This window comes from Suncus etruscus, chromosome 1 (assembly GCF_024139225.1).
Source record: "Suncus etruscus isolate mSunEtr1 chromosome 1, mSunEtr1.pri.cur, whole genome shotgun sequence".
In the NCBI taxonomy this organism is placed as follows: domain Eukaryota; kingdom Metazoa; phylum Chordata; class Mammalia; order Eulipotyphla; family Soricidae; genus Suncus; species Suncus etruscus.
The window spans coordinates 31,229,105-31,249,930 of record NC_064848.1 but is presented as its reverse complement, the minus strand read 5'-3'; the positions used below and the strand labels follow the sequence as shown (position 1 = coordinate 31,249,930).

At 34.9% G+C, this 20,826-nt stretch overlaps 1 protein-coding gene across 1 annotated transcript in view; it reads left to right on the top strand.

The window, feature by feature from the left end:
* ABCA12 (ATP binding cassette subfamily A member 12) overlaps positions 1-20,826 on the top strand; it is a 216,814-nt gene that overhangs the window by 8,372 nt on the left and 187,616 nt on the right. Inside the window, 1 exon segment of the mRNA XM_049768435.1 lies at positions 7,125-7,218. Coding sequence (XP_049624392.1) covers positions 7,125-7,218 — 94 coding nt within the window.

Genomic DNA, 20,826 nt, shown 5'->3' with positions numbered 1-20,826 from the left:
ATGCAGGGGGAAAAAGAAAAGAAAAAAAAAAGCACAAAAACAATCATTTTTCCCCATATTTATTTATCGATCAATCGATTTTTTGACGTCTTTATTTTGGTGTAGATATTGAAATTGATGTCTCCAATATTATTTTATTTTATCTTATCTTTCTCTTTCTTTTTGCACTCCAGCATGATTTGATTTCAGAACTGAGACTATTGTGTGGTGCTTGTTTTTATTGCTGTAGTGCTCACTGGATATTTAATTTGATATTTCTTTATGTATTGTTGTGATGTTTCAATTACCTTTTCGCATCCTCTCTCAAACTGAGGTTGAAAGCCTCTAAAAGGACTCCGCCCATTTTCAGCATATTTGACTTCTTTTTTTTTTTCTTCTTATTTTGTACCCCAATCTATTGCTTTTCTTTCCTTCAAACAAAACCACATAACTCGATTTATCTAGCTCTACCTCTTAAATAGAGGGGGAAACAAGGGAGGGTACCAGAACCAAACAGATATATGATCACTAATAGTAAGCTAGACAAAGAGGGGTCCACCTACTCCAGCAGCCTCAGGGGTAGGGGGGGTGATGGTGGGGTATATGGATTGCAGAAAGGGAATTGTGATGGGAGGAGGACAAATTTGGTGATGGGTATTCCCCTGATTCAGTGTTAATATGTACCTAAAATACTACTGTGAAAGATATGTAAGCCATTATGATCAAAATAAAAATTAAAAAAAAAAAGAAAACACTCCCTGCTCAAGTGACCATTTGTGCCAGGGATCAAACCTGGGTTCATCCTGAATCAGTTGCATGCATTGCAAAAGCCCTACCACTGTGCTACCACTGAGGCACCATCTGGCCTGTTTTTTTTTTTTTTAAGATTAATTCTAATGACCAAGGATGTAGGGCAGTGACAGAGTTCATGTTTCACATATTTGAGGCTTTGCATTTGATTCCTTGCCACCAAAAATAAATAAATAAGTAAGTAAATAAAATGTGCTGAATTTCAACAAGATATTTAGAGGCTTTTAAAATAATTGATACATTTTTCATTTAGAAACAATTTATTTGGTGGAATAATGTTTTGAGTTTATGTACTTATTCTCTTCCTCTTTAAATTTCAATTCACTGTGTTCGCTTGAGTTTTACTACTACATAGACTGATGGTAAATTTATATTATGATTTTATTCATGTCTATTCAATTATGTATAATTATTTATTATCACAATGTGTTAGTATTTCATTTTTTAATTTTTAAATTTGGCCCACAGTTTGATTCATCAACTTCACCATGACTTATTATCTGTGTCTTAGTCTCTGAATACTATAAGTCCCTTAACTATTATTTGTTTATCTATCTATCTATCTATCTATCTATCTATCTATCTATCTATCTATCTATCTATCTATCTATCTATCTATCTATCTATCTATCTATCATCTATCTATTTATCTATCTATCTATCTATCTATCTATCTATCTATCTATCTATCTATCTATCTATCATCTATCTATCTACCTACCCTTTAACTATATCTGTCTACATTTGTCTATATATGTCTACATTGTATGTGTTTGTAGTTCTCTTCAGGCCTGAAAACAGTGAAACTTTAATAGCACTTACCTCATGTAGGCTGTAGACATCCACTAAAGAAAACTACTTAGAGAAACTCTTATTTTTAAGGCTGGGACCAAGAAAGTACATGAGGAGGCAGAAACAACTTGTGGAATACGAAAATAGGATATAAATTATTTTAGATGTTTTTATAGTAAACTTCAGAAATTAAGAGCTTATATAGATACATTTGTTTTTATTCAGTAAGCCTTCTACTCCTCTTCCCTGTGTTGTTGCAATGACTAAAAGTCACCCACACACTTTAGTTTGGTGGTTCCAGACATTCTGTTTGCACTGTTTGCCTGGGTTTCTGTGGTATTCACACTTGTGCTCACCCAGAGTCAAACTTTTGACTGTGTGTTCACGCATATTTAGTTGGGGTGCTTTCCAGGGGTTGCCCATCTTTAGTTCTCACGTATAGGGACTGCTTGTTCCTCAGAGATCACAGCAGAATTGAAGGCAACACTCTCAGTACCTCTGTGCGGTATCAGGGATCAAACTCATGGCTTCATGCTTGCAAGTCAGGTTTTGCTCTCAAATCATCCCTAGGTTGCTATATCCATACATTTTATTTTGACCCCAAAGTGCAGTTAGTTTGTTTCCTCCTTGCATATGTGTTTAATTTTCTTGATGAAGGGTGAGAAACCTGTCTCTCTAAAGGAGAATCTTTTCACTGTATGGAACTTTCTGTTTGAAAACAATGGTTTGCTTCTTTTGCTGTGTTCATTGATTTTTCCCTCCCTCCTCAGTGCTCTGATAAATGTCTCAAAGATCCCCATATTCATCCTTTTCACTTTCTAGATACCCAAAATCCTTCACTTAGTTCACCATTTTCCAGCTCAAAGTGAACTTGCTGTGTCAAGAAATTTTCATGCTCTTTGGGTGTAACTGAATTTTAGAGGCACTGAGTTTTTCTGAAAGAAAAAGGAAAAAAAAAAGAAAACAAAATAGGCTATCTAAAAATAATTTTTAAAGGGGCTGGAGTGGTGGTGCAAGCAGAAGGCATTTGCCTTGCACGCGGCTAACTTAGGATGAAGTGTGATTCGATCCCTGGCATAACATATGGTCCCCCAAGCCAGGAGCTATTTCTGATTGCATAACCAGGAGTAACCCGTGAGCATCACCGGGTGTGGTCCATAAAGCAAAAATAAAATAAAACATAAAAAATAAATAAATGTTTACCTGGAAAAATGAATGGAGACAAATATTAAGGCCCATTAAAGAATGGTGAAGTATTTAGTGTACATACGCCCTTAGAAGCCTGCCACAAGTTCAGAAACAAGCCAGGCTTAGAGGCAAATATGAGATGATTAGCATAATAACAAAATCATGAATCTTCTTAAAAACTTTGAATAATTTTCAAATAGTCCTGATGCCTCATGTATAAAATTAATATGTTATCCTTTTCTCCATACAGACAAAAAGTTGTGGGCTATTAGATTAATATTTGTATCCTTGACATTTTCTCTGCTTCCAGTATTTTATAATTCTGAAATTAGTGCTCAGAGCAATCCTGCTGTTAGGAAAATTTAAATTTTGTTTGTTTCTGCTTTTGTAATTAACTTGTCAAACCTACTATTTCTAAGATCATAGAGTAGAGAATTTTGTATTTATTATCCTTCTGAAATGCAGTGTAAAGAAATGTTCTCCCGACTTTGCTGACCTAGAATCCCAAGGGAAATCTTATGATAATAGATTGCTCTGGGCTTCTGTAGGGGTATTTTTGCCTTTATTATCACCTAAATTTCTTTTAAACTACTCTACTATTGATTATATCTCCACCTGGATTTAAATCATGTCTAAAATTAACTTCAAAATTTTCTCAAATATCCTAACACAACCATTAAATTAAACCAACCCAAAGATATTTATAATATACATCCTTATTATAATACAATGTGAGTATACATTTGTGTTGATGCAATAGATATTATTTCTTTCTGAATTCTTTTGAGGTTGCTATTAAAAATGAATAGATTCTCCTGAAAGTAGCTATAGGGCACTAAACCTACTCAGATGAGTAATTTTAAAAGAAGAACTATGGCTTTAAATATAAAAACCAACCAATCCTCAAATATTACATTTTTTAACCTTAATTCTTCACAGACTACATTTCAGATGAGTCAGTTAGAATAAAAATGGTGTCTTGTCTATAGGATCTCTGAAAACAGACTCAAATTTTAAAATATATCAAAACATAGTCTGATATATTTTTCCAATATACTTTCAGTAATGTTTTTTTATTTGTTCCTTTAGAAGTAAGATAAGTTTTTTTAATCCTGGTCTAAGTATATTGATATTCATATTCTTGTTGCATGTTCTGCTTCACAGCTGGGTACGTGACTTTTAACAAGATATGCTAACCTCATCTCCTCTGAATAAATTTTCAAAGGAGAATGAAAATGAGTGTTGGTGCAGATCAAGGCGTCTTAGCCACTTGTGTGCTACGAATACATTTGGTAGTCTGGTAAAGCCCAGTTTCCTTCTAACAATAAATTTGAAATCAGTGAAATAAAATCAGTTACATAAAATTCATTCAAAATTTAAGACAAATTTATATGACAGAAATATATGACTTTATATGATATTCATTAAATAAGTATGACTGGATTTGTAACTATTATAATTTGAATATCAGATTAACTGTATGCAGTTCATTTGAAGCATCTGCAGCAACACTAGTATGTTTTAACACTATATATGTTTTTTTTCCCTGTTTTTCTCCCTAAATATTGAGACCATACCCAATGATTTTCAGTGGGATTACTCCCAACTCTGAGGTCACTCTTGAGTGACCCTATGGTTCTGGAGTTTAAGTCCTGGCCTCTTGCATGCAAAGCATGTGGTTAGTTAGCCCTTTGAGCCATTTCACCAGCTTACTCTGTATTTTGTAATGGCAACAGTGCTACAGGTATCATGTCTGATGACATTGTGGTTTACTGTTAATGGTATTAATGCTCAATGCCAATAACAAGTTTGAGAGAATAAAAATGTAATCTTTTTGCCTGTCCAACTGTATGAGCATGCTAAATTTGATTAGACATTAGAGAAATCTTCTGATAAAAATATACACAATTAAAACAATTCTACTAGTGAGTTAAAGACACCCTACTCCTGGTAAGATCATTGTACCACCAGCATTAGTACCTGACCACCTGTGAACTTGAAATACAGAATTTCAGCTCCCCTCCCCTCCATGCCTCCAATATGGTGAATCAGAATCTCTGTTTACAAGAGTTGCAGGTGACTTGGTCAGGACATTATTGGTTAAGAAGTGATGCTATAAGCCCCGGGGGGTGAGGGTGGGGATATGGGTTGCAAGAAGGGAATGAGAGGTGGGGAGGACAAATTTGGTGATGGGAATTCCCCTGATTCAATGATAATATGAACCTAAAATACTACTGTGAAATATATGTAAGCCAATGTGGTCAAAAAAATATTTAAAAAAAGTCTAGAAATGACCAAAAAAAGAGTGCTGCTTGCTATAGATTAAGCAGTTTGGCTTGACCAGCTTTAACCAAATTGTCAGCTATAATCAAATTGAATATTTTAAGATTCCTTAGCTCAACAAGTCAACTACTGATCTTTGCTCTTACACATGTAGTCTAAGAAGTTAGGGCCAGTCCTACACAAAGGAGATATACTTTTTTCCTTCCTTATGAAATCCAATAATGTATTCCATAAAAATATAAGTAGGAGTTATCTAAAGATCAGATTGAACTAGGTCTAGATTTTTTTTTAAGGAATTGAAGAGCCTAAGAAATTATTTGAGATTTGACAGAAGCAAATTGCCTCTGAAAAGCATGTAAAGTGGGGGGCTGAGCAGATGGAAGCACAGCTCCAAGTTTCATCATATCAAGGGGTGATTTGGATGCTTTGATTGAAGCACACAATAGTTTGCATATCATAGTTAATCTTTTTGTGAATAAATGCTTTCTACTGCTCTGAAACCAATTTTACAGGAATGTAAAAATCTAATGAAGTGAATCATGTCTACATGGAGAGATGCTGCTCCTCAATTGTCTTGCCTTGAAAATCTCTAACAGAAAGTTCAATGTCATGTACATTGACTTTAGTATCTATATTTTACCAGTGAGAATTTGGGTATAAAGAGGAAACTGTTCCTGACATGAAGGAAGTGCCTAATAGGTTGGGCATGTACTTCAGTGGTAGAGGTCTTGCCTGGCAATGTCAGGCTTTGAGGGAGGGTTTATTTCAACAGCCAGGCAAAATAAAACTCTTGATATTAAAAGTATTGAAGGTTTTATGTTGCACACAGATGCACAATTCTATTCATGATAGTATGGGATGGAATTGTGTGGAGCTTGTCATTTGCTCATTAATTCCAGCATTTGTTTACTGATTTGTTCAGCAATGTTTATTGAGTCGTATCCACTTTCACACAACAGTCTATTTGAATGATGATGCTGTATACCGGTAGACATAGGTAAAGGTAGGAATTATGTTGTGTTTTATACTATTTATTTAGATAGATTGTTCAGCCTAATCTATCTAAAAATGAAAACATGCTAAAATATTTTAAGTAAGAAAAGTTTTGATCAGATGTTAATTTTAAAATTATCACTTCTGGGGGATTTCACAAGAAGTGGCTGGAAAGGGGACTTTAAAAGACCATTAAAAAAGACCATTTAAACTTTTCAAGCCTGAGCTAGCCAGGAATTATTTTCTGAGGACAGAGCCATGAATTAAATAATTCCTGAGCACTGACGAGTGCAACTCAACCCTCTTTTATTCTTTCAATCCTAGGGACTGGAATAATAGTACAATGAATAGTACAATGAATTTGCCTTGCATGTAGCCAACCCAAGTTCAATCCTTGGCATAGTTATTTTCCCCAGTATCTGTCAGGAGTAATTTCATTTTTTTTCCTTAGGACTGCCATAACAAAGTAACACATGTATTTCCTCACACTTCTGGAGGCTAGCAGTTCAAGGTGAAGCTGTCAGCAGAGCTGATTTTTTTCCTTTTTTTTCTTTATTTAAACATCTTGATTACATATATGATTGTGATTAGGTTTCGGCCATGTAAAGAATACCCCCTTCACCAGTGCAACATTCCCACCACCAATGTCCCAAATCTCCCTCCATCCCACCCCACTCCCATCTGTACTCCAGACAGACTTTCCAGTTCCCTCATTCATTCATATGATTATGGTAGTTCTCTGTGTAGTTATTTCTATAACTGCACTCACCACCCTTTGTGGTGAGCTTCATGAAGTGAGCTGGAAGTTCCAGCCCTTGTCAGGAGTAATTTCTGAGTGTAGAGCCTGGAGTAATCCCTGAGCACCCTGGATGTGGCCCCCAAACGAAAGCATGTTCAATTTTAGTAAGATTCGTGTGCTTTTTTTGATATCTTTGCAGTTTTAGACATGTTCATACCTCTCTTAACAAAAATATTTATAGGTTATAGTTGGAATTTAATGGCATAATATACTTCTTGCAAGATTTGTTACTTGGTTGAGTAATATAATTAACTTTTTATTTTCTATTATTATTTTTCAGCTTTGGACACTTGTCTTGATTTTATGGCCAGTCATTATTTTTATAATTTTGGCTATTACCCGGACCAAATTTCTTCCAAAGGCAAAACCAACTTGTAAGTAAATCAAATGAAATTTATTTTCATAACTTTGTGGTCTTAATTTTGTCTTTATACCATTTTAATGTTACATTCTACAAATTTTGAAGTGTTTTCACTTTGCAAGTGACAGGAGATGATATTTTTTCCAGGAATCTGTCCATTTCTTCTGGGTTCTCTAACTTCACTGAATATAGTTGTTCATAATAAGCCCTAAAGATGTTTTGAATTTCTTAAGGTTCTATTATAATCTATCCCCTTTAATTTGTGATCCTATTTATTTGTTTCTTACATTTTTTTTCTTTGTGAGTCTTGCCCACAGTTTGTTTATCTTGTTTATTCTTTCAAAAACCAACTCCTGGTCTTATTGATTCCTTGAATTGCTTTCTTTGTTTCTATGTTGTTTATTTTTGCTCTGATTTTTATTATTTCTTATCTTCTACCTGTACCTGGATTTCCTTATTGCTAATTTTCCAGATATTTAAGGTGTCCCTTTAAGCTGTTGATTTAGTCATTTTCCTCTTTCTTGACATAGGCCTATATTGCTATGAATTTCCCCCAAATTACTGCTTTTGCTGTGTCCCATAGGTTTTGGAAATTTTTTTCTTCATTCATCTCAAGGAATTCTTTTTATTTCTTTCTTGATTTTCTGTCTACTCCAGCTATTGTTGAGCAGCATGTTGTTTAGTTTCCAGGTGTTAGATTTTCTCCCTATCTTCTTTTTACAGTCAATCTTGATTTCTCTTGCATTGTGGTTGATAGGGTGCTTGGTATAATTCTTATATTTGTGATTTTTATGTAAGTTATATTTGAGACCTAAGGTGTGGTCTATCCTCGAAAAAAGTTCCATGTGCTATTGAGAAAAATGTGTATTTTGCTTTCTGAGGATGGATGGCCCTGTATAGGTCTATTAGTTTTAGTTCTAGTTTATCATTTAGGGCTCTTATGTCTTTAATAGTGTTCTGCCGCGTGGTTCTGTCTAGTGGTAATAATGACGTTTTGACATCTCCCACTAATATAACATTTTCATCCATATATTTCTCCAGGTTTGTGAGCAAAAGCCTCACATATTTTACTGGCTCTACATTTGGTGTATAAATGTTGATTGGTTAGTCCTTCTTGAGTTAATGTTCCCCTGATTATTAAGTAGTGTCCATCTTTGTCTCTGAATACTTTCTTGAGATTGAATGTAATTTGGTCTAATATGAGTATGCTGTCCCAGGGTTTTTGTTTTTCAGTGACATGTGTAATTAATTTCCATCTTTTTACTCTCAGCCTGTGTATATCCTGAGCTTTTAAATATCATTTTAAATGCAGGCAGCAGATATCTGAGTTTTGTTTCCTGATCCAACCCTTTAATCTGTGCCTTTTTATGGGTGAGTTTAGTCCATTGACATTTAAGGAAATTATTGACATTTGGGTTGTAATGCAATTATATTGTGTAGGGTTGTTGTTGTTACAATTGGTTATTTGGTTTGTGTAATTGATCTCTGAGCAATTCATTTAAAGTTGGTTTAGGCAGCACAAATATTGGGAGTTCTTTTTTGTCTGAGAATGTTTTTTAACACTTTATCTCATGTAAATGAGAGTTTTACTGGGTAGTGTACTTTAGGTTGTATGTTTCTTTTATTTAGTAGTTTTAGTATGTCATTCCACTGCTTTCTTGCCTAAATTGTTTTAAGTGGAAGATCTGGTTTGGTTCTGTTCCTTCCTTTGTACTTTGTACTTGAGATTTTTTTTCTCCCTTATTGTTTTGAAGAATTCATCTCTCTCTTTGTTTTTTTTTTTGATTGTTTGTTTGTTTGCTATTTGGATTACTAGGTATCTTGGTGTTGATTTATCAGGTTCTATTTTGTTTGGTATTCTTTTTGTTTCTTGGATTTGTACAATTGTCTCTTCCCAGAGAGTGGAAAAGTTCTCTGCTATTATTTTCCTCACTACTGTTCTTTCCCTTTTTCCTCCCCTTCTGGTATTTCATTTAGTTGTAGATTCTTTTTCCTTTGTTCATTAGGTACCTTACAATTTCTTCCAATGTTTTAACTCTCATTTCTTTTTTTTACTTCTTTGCTGTTGTTGGCTTGTATTTTGTCTTCAAATTCATTCATGTGATTATCTGTTTGCAATTCTCCTATTATGGCTAGCATTTTTTTTTAGTTTTTTAGTTCTCATAGTTTTATTTGTATGGATTCTCTCATCCTCTGATAGAGTTTTTTGAGTTGGTTGAATTGTTAATCTATGTATTTTTAATTTCTTTGTTTAGTGATTCTTTAAATTTCATTGCTTAGACATTAAATCTTACTTTCAGGTTCTCAGCTATAGGGTTTGTGCACTATGGAGGACTTGGAAATTTGCTAGGATTTCTCTCCATATCCCCAGTTGCTGGTATCTTCCTTTTGCATTGGGTGGGTTGGAGTACTAAAATTTCAGGGTGTTTTTTTTTTAAAGTGGTCTGTTTAACTGTGTAAGAGGTTGTTGGAGTTATATTGACCTTTCTTCCTGAGCAGGCTTGGGGGTTGGAGGGTAAAAGGTGTGGGAGGGGCTGTTTTGCACATGACAAAATTACAGGATCATCCAGGGCAGGGATTCCTGCCCACTATCCCCACTGAGTTGGGGATCTCAATTATAGGGTTTTGGGGGGTTGGAGCTATTCTCACTGGCCTTTTTGTCCTGATCAGGCTTGGGGCTTTTGTGATGGTGGCTTGGCTAATCATAAAATTTCTAACAGCAGTTATTGAAAGAGCTTATTTAATTCCTTTCAGTAACTTACTTGCACTGAATTTTTGTTTTAAAGATTTTTTTCAGTATGTAAATTGCTTCCTTTAAAACTTTCATAAGAGGAGCACAAAATGTATGAATGAGTAGTCTTAAATTAATTGATGGTAACAGATAGGATTTAGAAAGATTCCTGAAGAAAGTCATGGAGACCTCCTATAAATTTTTAAAGTAATAAGAAAAAAATTGAAAAATCATTTGGCAGGTGTTTCTTAGCTTTTATATAAAAGCCCAAAAATACATAATAGCAAGATGAATAGTCATTTATATTTCTATGTGCATATTATTATGCTCTAATAATAATTAGGCATCAATTATCTTTATGTTTGTGTGTTAGAAAATTATAAGATAATTCATATATATATAAAGTAATCTTGCTGGGTTCTTTGACTTTATAAAATACAATAAAAAATTATTGATATGTTAATAGAAGAGAATGCCCTCTTCTTTGGAGATGAATACACTAAGACTCAGTGAAATTTTAATTAGCCAAAATTTGAAGATATGGGGAAGGAGATAAAGATATTGGAAACTGTCTTTCTTTATTATGAGACCATGAGATTTTCATCCAGTTTTTTTCTATTAACAAAAAGTCAAACAGCAGTCCAGAGGAAAAGCTCAATAGACTAATGCTTTTCATGAAGGGGTCTGGGTTCAGTTTACAGAACCACACAGCTTTTTCAACACTGCATGATTCCCTAAGAAGTACCGTGAACAACACCTCAAAATAGAGCTCAGAGTAGTCCCTGCGTACTGCCTTAGTGTATTCCCAAAACTAATAAAACCTTAAAAGTATGAATGGTGTTCCAGATTACAACTCATCTAATAATCACTTGAGTTATATATTTATATATAAGATATATATTTATGCCACAAGTGATGTTACTCAGGGCTTACTTCTGGTTCTGTGCTCAGGGGTCATTTCTAGAAGAGTATGGGATCATATGTGATGCCAGAGATTAAACCCAGGTTGTCTGCTTACAGGGCAAGTGCCTTACTCACTGTACTAATCTTCATTCCTAAAATATACATTTTTATAATCAGAGGTGCTACTCTGTATTTTAGAGAAGCTTAAAATAATATAGACATAGTTATTCTGCTATTACAGTAGAGAAGAACTTTAAAATGCTTAGTAAGATTTAAGTACTTTTATTGTTTTTGTTTTCTGGCTACTCTACTTTGTTCTTACATTTCTCTATTTACCGAAATGTCCAGGCCATGCCTTATATGGCTCTGTGCTCAGTTCCCTCCTGGTGGTGCAAGGAACACCTATGTAGTGCTGGAGATCAAACCCAGGTTGACTACATGTAAGCTAAGTGTCTTAACCTTTGTGCGATCTCTTTGGCAGTTAGTATTTCTTAAATTCACAGGGTGTGTCAGGTACTTAGTGAAGTGCTGATAGTGTAATTCATTTCACAGTTAAAAAAATACTAAAGCATGGATTGGTGGTAGTGGTGTGCTATAACTGCATGTCAATACTGTCAATTTAAAAATCATTATAACTATATTAATTTAATTATAGAACATTATTTTAAATAATAAACTTGAATAAATAGTTTGGGAAAAAAGAATCAATGCACAGAGATATTCATATTCTTCTTTCTCCCCATCCTTCTCTCCCTTTTTCCTCACCAAAGAGGATTGTGTAACTTGAATGTGATTGTCCACTGAATGATTTGTGGTGTTACATTTGAACCCAAACAGTCTAGCTCCAGAATCTGGTTTTTATCTCATTTCTTTCACCTCATAGAGAATCCCAAACTCTCATGTTGCCTTATTTGAAATGTGTAAAACTAGACAACGAGAAATCAAGAATGCAGACACCACTTCTCTGTTTCTATTTCTGCAGAGTTGTGTTCCCAATAGGTGGCAGAGTTATCCTGCCCATTAGTATTCAAGGTAGAAAGCCACCTCTGTCTGACTACCTCTGCGTGTGTCACTGTAGCTGTCGAATCAGAGGAATCAGGTCCTGCTGCAGCTTTAACATCCTTACTGAGCTACAAATACTTCCTCCCTGCTAGTTGGGCAATAGAGAAGCAGAGATGAAACTGTAGACTACACCCCAGCTGAAACTCAGCTGTGGTGAGAACGGGAGTCGTAATCCTGTGGGTACATTTTGCTCTCAGGCCCACTTGGATGCCTGATAAATCATGCTGAACAAATATAATTTGCAACTCCCAGAACTCTCTCCAAAGTCATTGGGATTGATTCATGTCTGAAAAAGTCTGGATTGGGGCAAGAGAAAAAGATCTTTAACCAGGTATGGAAAGCACTTAGCAAGGGCAGAATGCTTCTTTTTGGTATCACCTGCTCTCCCCCACTCCAGATAGTTGGGTCGCCACAGGGAGTTTAGAAAGCCAATCCTCAAAAATAAAAAAGTCCCAGTAAAGAAAGACAGCTTGCAGAGCCAGGCAGGCAAATCCGGGGGCTCTCTTTCACTCTTTCACATGAAAGAAGAAATGGGCTGAGGAAACAAGTTTAAAATCATTCCAACCTCCTGTTATTTCTACAGGTTGTGGCTTGCAGGAGGCAAACTTTAAAACCAAAATACTGTGCTTAGGAGAAAAGACAAAGACAACACAATAAAACTCCCCCAAGAACATTTATAATAAGTCACTTTCCATGTGCATGGATCTTCTTCTGTCTCTTTTAAACACACGTAGCTGTTACAGAGTGGGCTGGCAGTGCTTGGTTACTATAGAACAAAGGACTTTCCAAGAACAATAGTCCCTGTCATCGTGAGAAAGGTAGATTCAGAAAAAGTACAGTCTGGCCGAATAAGAACTCACTTTTTTTTTTTAAAGGATGAGGTTAACAAGTATTTTCCCAATGATTAAAAAAAGTATCATTAAAAGCACAAGCACAATAATGGAAAATAGACAAGGCATGTGAATGATTGTACACCCAAACCAGAGAGTCTATCACTTTCCGTCATGCCTCCTTCCTTAGAATTAAGAATTTTCACTGGCCTACCTCTGGAAAAAGGAACTGGTAGAAGGCAGGAAACAATTAACTACTCATTGCATTATATCCAAATGTGTGTTAGCCTTGGGATTTTCCACCTGCAGATAATCCACCCATTGGACAATCTACCTCCCACCCATTGGTGATTGACCAGCTTTGCTAAGTGCAAGATCCACATTCCATGCAGGCTTTCTGACCTCCAAAGCAAATCCTTTGTATTCAGGGATACCATAAAATTAATGATAAGGGTTAGTATTTATTGAACATATTACTCTGTGTCAGACACTGTGCTCAGAACTATTCATATATTTCCTTCATGAATACTCTATCATCTCTGTGACTTATGTAATAGGATTATCCCAATTTTGAAGGTGGCCAAAACTAAGGAAGAAATGTTAAGTAATCAATAAACCTGTAATTCTCAAGTCTGGGTTTTAATCACAGTCTTTACCTGCATAGAGAGAAATTTTATCCAGGTCATGAGTCACACAGCGACAAATTTTTAGGTATGCCTCACTTGAATTTACAGCCTTTCCTTTTTCTTTCTCAGACCAATATGTAGATCAGACTTTGGTTACAAATGTGAACTCTATTGGTTTTTCTGTGTGTCAATAAATGTAGGAAAATATGTGAGAAAGCAGATTGAAGTTATTGATGAATTGACGTTTGGTGAGATCTACAGGTATTGTTATACCTACGATAGCTGTATAGTTAAGATGCTTGAATGGTTTTATATTAAAAGCATTTATGAGCTCTCTCATGGGTGAGAGCAGTGAGAATCAGAGAAGCAAATTTCTTTCAAGTCATGCTCTTGCTGCTGAATTTTCACATGGTGAAAATGACTGCATGATGATGATAATCTCAGGGCCTGCCTTGTTCTCTAGGCACACCCATGATTTCATATAACTGTTGAGGCACCCTAGTAAACAACTTCCTTTCTATCTTGATTGGCTCAAAACTCAAGTAAGTTTGGTTCTGGGAAGCACAGAATTCATTATAATCCACCTTCTCCAAGGGATTACTCCATCCAAGTTCTCGGTTCTTGTGAGTGCCAGTCACAGTAAGCAGCATCTTAGGACAGAAATATCTGAATCATCTATGACTGCTTTGCTTCCTTCACCTCCCAACCTTCAGTTCATCTTGTGAAACGTGTCCTAGAATCAACGCTTTCTTTTCCTTTTTCCTACCAGTCCTTGGATCTAGATCTCATTGTTTCACCTCTGAATTTCTTCAGTGTTATTTTGCTGTTATTTTTGAAAGGGATTTTTGTGTCTATTTTGTAATTCTTATCAACAAATCCCCTAAAATACATCTTAGAACCTACCAAGTTTCAACTGTTCTTTTCCTGAGAAGAGCATTGTAATATGGATTTTTAAAATCAGGGTTCATGCAACTTAATATATTTTTTTGTTCTGTCTTTACTGCCTGTGATTAGAGACTCTGAATAGCATGCACACATCCTATGTTCATGCCCTTTGGCTATACATGCTCATGTCCTATTATGATGTCTAGCAAAAAAACAGGTTCACTTCTAAGACTTAGTCTTTACATTCCTCTAATCCTCCTCTGATATTCTCATGCTGATGAATTGACTAAAAGTGTTACTCAAATACTTTGTGCTTTACTTGATATTCATTGGTCAGACAGTACATTCACAGCAGAAATCACTTCATAACATTAGTTTCTAAAATAGGAGTGTGATATATTGATCAAAATGAGATACAGCTTGAAAGATTAATGTGATCAAGTCAAGTTCAAAATTTGGGACCAGAGCGATTGCACAGTGATAGGGCGTTTTGCCTTGCATGGATCTGCCCAAAGATGTGGGTTCCATCCCCAGTGTCCCATTTGGTCCCCCAAGCCAGGAGTGATTTCTGAGCGCACAGCCAGGAGTAACTCCTGAGCATCGCCAGATATGGTCCAAAAACAAAAAAAATCACCTGAAGATGAAAGATAAAATCAAAATTGATGTGCATGGAATAGGAGTAAAAGACAAGAAGTTAGCTTCTTTTTTAGTTTGGGTTTTATTTCTCAAATTTGAGAAATTAGTCACAATTAATAAATATTATTGTGGTAAAAAGTATCTGGAATTCTAATATTGAAGAAAGAATATTAGAATAAATATAAAGTCCTTTATGTCTTCTCCTGTCAGATCCACCTGGTATTTCCTTCATGAATACCGCAAAGATCTTATAAAACATACAAAGGATTTTTGAGTACAAAAGATTTATGATTTGTTTTTTGCTTAAGTTCCCAAAAATATTAGATTAGCTTTTGAGTTTCACAGCAAAACCTCCTTCATTTATTTATTATTCCATCTGTAAATCAGTAGTTGACAACTTCTTGTGAAACATTACTGACTCTATGGTTGTCACAGAAACTAGGATTAGGAGTTTATTTCCATTAGTATTCTTAAATGAGTTTTGGGAGCAACTGGAGGCACAGGAAGTACAGGAAGCTCTGATATTCATATCTATGGATGACTACACCTTCTGCTAGTAGTCATCCCTCTCTCTCAGCTCTTGTCATTCTCTCATGGAATGCAGATGGACACACCTTATGCCAGATAAGCTGACAAAAGGATTTCTCAACTAGTTTCCTCTTAGACAGAGTACATAGAGTTGCATCACAGACCGGAAACAACTTGAACTAGAATAAAACTTATTTTAACAAGTATAAATTAAACAAAAAACTGTTAATTATATAGTTTTTAAAATTTTATTGAAACCATTTTAATTTACATAGTTATCATAGTTGGGTTTCAGATATACAATGTTTAGTACCAATCTCACCAACAGTGTTAATCTTTCTCCACCAATGTTCTTAAGTATATCCCATATCACCATATCCTATATCACCAGCCCCCAGGCTGCCAGCATAACAAATCTTTTTTAATTTTGGTTGTTAAAGTTTGGGTCTCATTATTTCATTTTTGTTGACTCTAGCTTGGATATTTAGTTCTGCCTTTTCTTAACACCATCAATGCACTTGGGACCTCTTGTTCCCTGACTACCATCCTTTCATATTTGTGTTTCACCTCCTTCACTCAATTTTTCCTTCTCCTTGCTATACTCTGGGGCCTAGACTATTCTCAATAACCCCCATTTAAACAACTGCATTTCTTCATGCAGTTATTTTAAATATCACACACAAGTGATCGTATTCTCTATGTATCCTTATTCTGGCTTACTACATTTAACATATCTTTTTTTCCATCCATGTTTCAGAAAGTTGCATGATTACATCATTCCTTATAGTTATGTAGTATTCCATTGTATATATGTACCACATCTTCATGATCCACTCATCGGTTGTTGGATATCTAGGTTGATTCCAAACCTTAGCTATTGTTCTGAATGCTGGAATGAATAGTGATGCATAGATGTGCATACATCCTTTTGGATTAATAATTTTCTGTCCTGAGGAAAGTGAGATTTCTGGGTTGTATGGCAGCTAAATCTTTAAGTTTACTGAGAACCCTCCAGACTGTTTTCTATAGGGGTTGGATCAGCAGCATTCCCACCAGTAGTGGATGAGAGTTCCTTTTTCATCAATACCTGCCAACACAAATTGTTCCCAATATTTTTGATATGTGCCATTCTCACTGGTGTATGATGATATCTCATTGTATTTTTATTTTTTACTCTATATTATATATTATTCCTACATTTGTGACTTATCTTAAAGGTTTCTCCAAGGTGACTGGATCACTCTAATAGACTAGGGGAGCCACATGTCTTCTTTTTCCTTTGTCTTGAAGAGCAGAGGAACTCCACTTACTTTCAGATAGGAAACTAATTTCCCAAGTCCATAGAAGATAAATAATTGAATATAGCATTGTCATAATTAGAGAATTTGATGTATGCTGAGATCTCAATATCTTTTGATGTTTTTAAGTACGCCACTGATACTACAGCTGGATTTAATTCATCTAATTCTCCTTTCATTAATTATCTGAAGCATAGGCCTAGGCAAAGGATGAGAAGTGAGAGGTTCAGTCTATGGCATGCTTATCTTGTACTTTTCCCAGTGATGCTGTTATTAAGCCTTCAAAGCATCATGCAAGAAACCTGGCTTACCGAATCTTGGTCATTTCATGCCACTATCACTACTCAAGTAGTCTCATCCTCTTTGATTATATCACATTATATCTTTTTAAGTGTGTATTTTAATTTTTGAGACAAAATCAGTTGTGTTCAGGTTTACTTCTGGATTAGCACTCAGAAAGTACTCCTGGTGGGTACATAGAACCATATAAAATGATGGTGATAGTATTCAAATTGGCTACATGCAAGGCAAATGCCCTATGCATTTTACTGTCTCTATAGCCCCTTGTCTTTTGCTTTGATAAGTGAAGTGATATTTTATTTTTAGTAAGAATTTTATCTCATGAAGAAATGTCATCAAATATAACATTCTAGAATTTCATTCTGTCCCAGAAGGAGAATGATTCATAACATTTTTAAAGAAAATAAAATATTTTTGAGAAGCAAATATTGGAATATAATACTAATATATTTTAGAGATAAAATTCACATCCTAACCTTACAGAACATACAACATCAAAGTTCTAATTTCTCACTACCACAATCAATTGCTCTCCTCTTTCCCCTTGGTTTTCCCTTCCATTTACTCTATAATAACCTCAGTCCTGATGTTAGAATTCAATAACTTATTTTGGTTTGACTTTGTCTGGTTTCTTTCTTTATATCCTATATATGAAAGCAATCATCTAGTACTTATTTTTCTTTTTATGACTTAAAAATAAAATATATTTTTTTATATTTTAGAACATTTATATATAACTTTATAATATAAAGTATTAATACTATTTAAGAAGCAATATGGGAAGTGAGAGTAGAGACTCCAGAGAAGTTGATCTGGGTTCAAATATAAGTTTTAGATAAATCTTTTAGTTACTGAGTGTTGATTTTCATATTCACATATTGAGGTTGATAAAATCTCCTATTATATAAAATTATTGTGAGAATGAAATAAATACATAGAGAACAATCTGGCATAGAACTAGGTTAAGTTTTTATGTTATGTTTATAACATTACATATAAAAGAGTATTAATAATTTGATATCAGGAAATAAGTTAGTATCTCATCATTACTTGACATGTAAAGAAATGGAGAATGAGGGGCCAGTGAGGTGGCACTAGAGGTAAGGTGTCTGCCTTGCAAGCGCTAGCCAAGGAAAGACCGTGGTTTGATCCCCCAGTGTCCCATATGGTCTCTCCAAGCCAGGGGCAATTTCTGAGTGCTTAGCCAGGAGTAACCCCTGAGCATCAAATGGGTGTGGCCGAAAAAAAGAAAAGAAATGGAGGATGAGAGAATTTAAGTGACTCAATCTAATTTTCTCATTTATTCTTGCTTTTATTTTATGTATAAGCTAAAGTTACGTTTGTAAAGATCAACAAAACTCATGAGCTCTCAAATGAATCTAGTGTATAGGAGATACTTAGAATATAAGAAACTATAAAGATAAATATGCAATGAGATAAATTCTACAATAGAATTTAGTACAAAACAAAAGAAACAGAAAAATGTGTTTACTGGGATTAGGGCTGAGATTATGAGATAAGTACACTGCAAAATTTTAGAGGTTCACAAATCTTAGTGATTAACATCAATCTTATTTCAACACTAAAATAATTAAACCTAAAATTTTTAGTCCTGCCAATCTCATTTCAGTCCAAGATATCAAAAGTCTACAATAAATAAAATATTAAATTTTAAAAGTCTACATGAGCAAAACATCGCAATATGAAACCAGGTCAAGATCGGAATCACTGATCTTTGCCACGGGCTCCAGCAGCATACATCCTGGGATAAGTAGGGAAGGCTTTCTGGAAATGTTTTCTGCCTTAGCTTTAAGTGTTGAAGAACAAGCAGGGAGTTGTTACCATGACAGCATGTGTCCTGCTTTCTAACAGAGAGCAGTCAATATGATCGGGACACTGGACATGAAAGTGTTAGATGTGTCAAGAGTCTTCAGTCTGCTTTATATGAAGGAGAATATTTGTTGTGATTATTAAGGACTAACTTTATCTTGAGAAGATGCAAAGTTGTTTTGTAAATTAGTTTTGATTTTAAAGGTTGTTGAATATATATGTACATAATATATATATTTGTTTTGGGCCCATGTTCAGTGGTGGTCAAGAATTACTCAGTATTTATTCTGGCTCTACTCAGGGATCATTGCTGGTGGATTTAGGGAACTAAATGTGTGAAACCAGGGATTGAACCTGGTTGGCAGAATGCAAGCAGCTTACATGTTGCACAGTCTTTGTATGTTGGTCTTTTTCTGATTGGAAAAATACCTGTACATTATTAAAAATATAAATTATGTCATTTAAGTGTATATAGTGTATAGTGTAAACAGTGCTGTGTAATCTTGTCTTCTGAATCATCAACATATCAGTGCACTTTTTAGCAGAATTTTTGTATAAGTAAACCACAGCACATGCACACAAACCAAAATATAACCATCATGTTCAGTTAATGCCTTAGGAAGACTTACAGGTGTACTGGAGAAGATGGCTGAGAAGAGATGATTATGGATGGAGCAGGGAGTTCTGGTTTTAAGTCTAACTTTCACTTTAGTTTTCCTTTACATGATGTCTTGATAGCCTCAAATATATTTGTTTAGATATTTTGGGCACCATCCTCTTCAAACTCATCTTTCTCTCAAACTTTTACATCCATATTTCTTTGAAGAACAGAGAATCCATCTTTATACAATAGTTTTCAGTACACAGCCTGTTATCACCCTTTCATTCCAGTCTGTCCAAAAGGAAATGATCACAATTTGGCACAAATTTAGGAGTGGAAATGTGGTAAATGGAAGAAAATGTAAAAAGGAGTCATGCCACATTATTAGAATCATGCCACAATAGCAGATTTTTTTCCTTGTCCTTTTTTTTTTTTTGTCCTCATAATTACATATATATAAACCGGAGTTACCTTGCATGTGGCCAACCTAGGTATGATCCCCAGATGTAGCTACAAAACAAACAAATAAACAAAACAAACAAAAATAATGACAAATATTCTGAACCCCCCTAGTACTTTCATCAGAATCTTCTAGGCATACCTACTAAAATATATAGACTCCAGGATATTATCTTAAGTTTTTATGATTTGTCATTTTGTGGTACAGATAGAATAAAAAAATTGCAGAGAAGAGCAGAAAAGAGGTGCTGCTGATGGTGAATGAATGGCGTGGAAACTTTCCTCAGTGATTCTATGTAACCTGAAATTAAAAGTCACATTATTTTCTTCTTTCTAAATATCTTTCTCTTCCTTTTCTTTACTTTTCTGGGGCGAGGGTGTGGGGGAGAGTGGATCACATTTTGCCTGTGCTCAGGACTTATGTTAGACTCTGCGCTCAGGAATCACTCCTGACTATGCTAAGAAGAAAGTATCTGGTGCCAGGGATTGAACCTAGTTTGGCTATATCAAGGCAAGTTCTTTCCCACTGTGCTATCTCTCTGAACCTCAAATATCTTCCCTAATTTTACAATAGTTGAATCTTCTACTAGCTCATTATTATTAAAACAAATCTGGCAGGGATTAAATTCTTGGAATAATTTCAGGAAAGAACATGCCTCCACTGAGTAACTTTTTAGTAGCACCAAAAAGCTTGTCAGCATTTTTTTTACCACATTTTAGCACTTGATCTTTTACTGTAATCTTAAGGGATAGGCAGCACACAATTTTTCATATCTCCTATTAAATACATCGTCTTCAGGGCAGTAGAACAAAGGAGAATAATTTTTCTCAGTGGATACTGTCAGATAGAGTACAAGGAACTATTCTAATTTTTCAACTTTTATGTACAAATGATTTCCCAAGATTTCTAATTAAATTGTATTTTAGAGCAA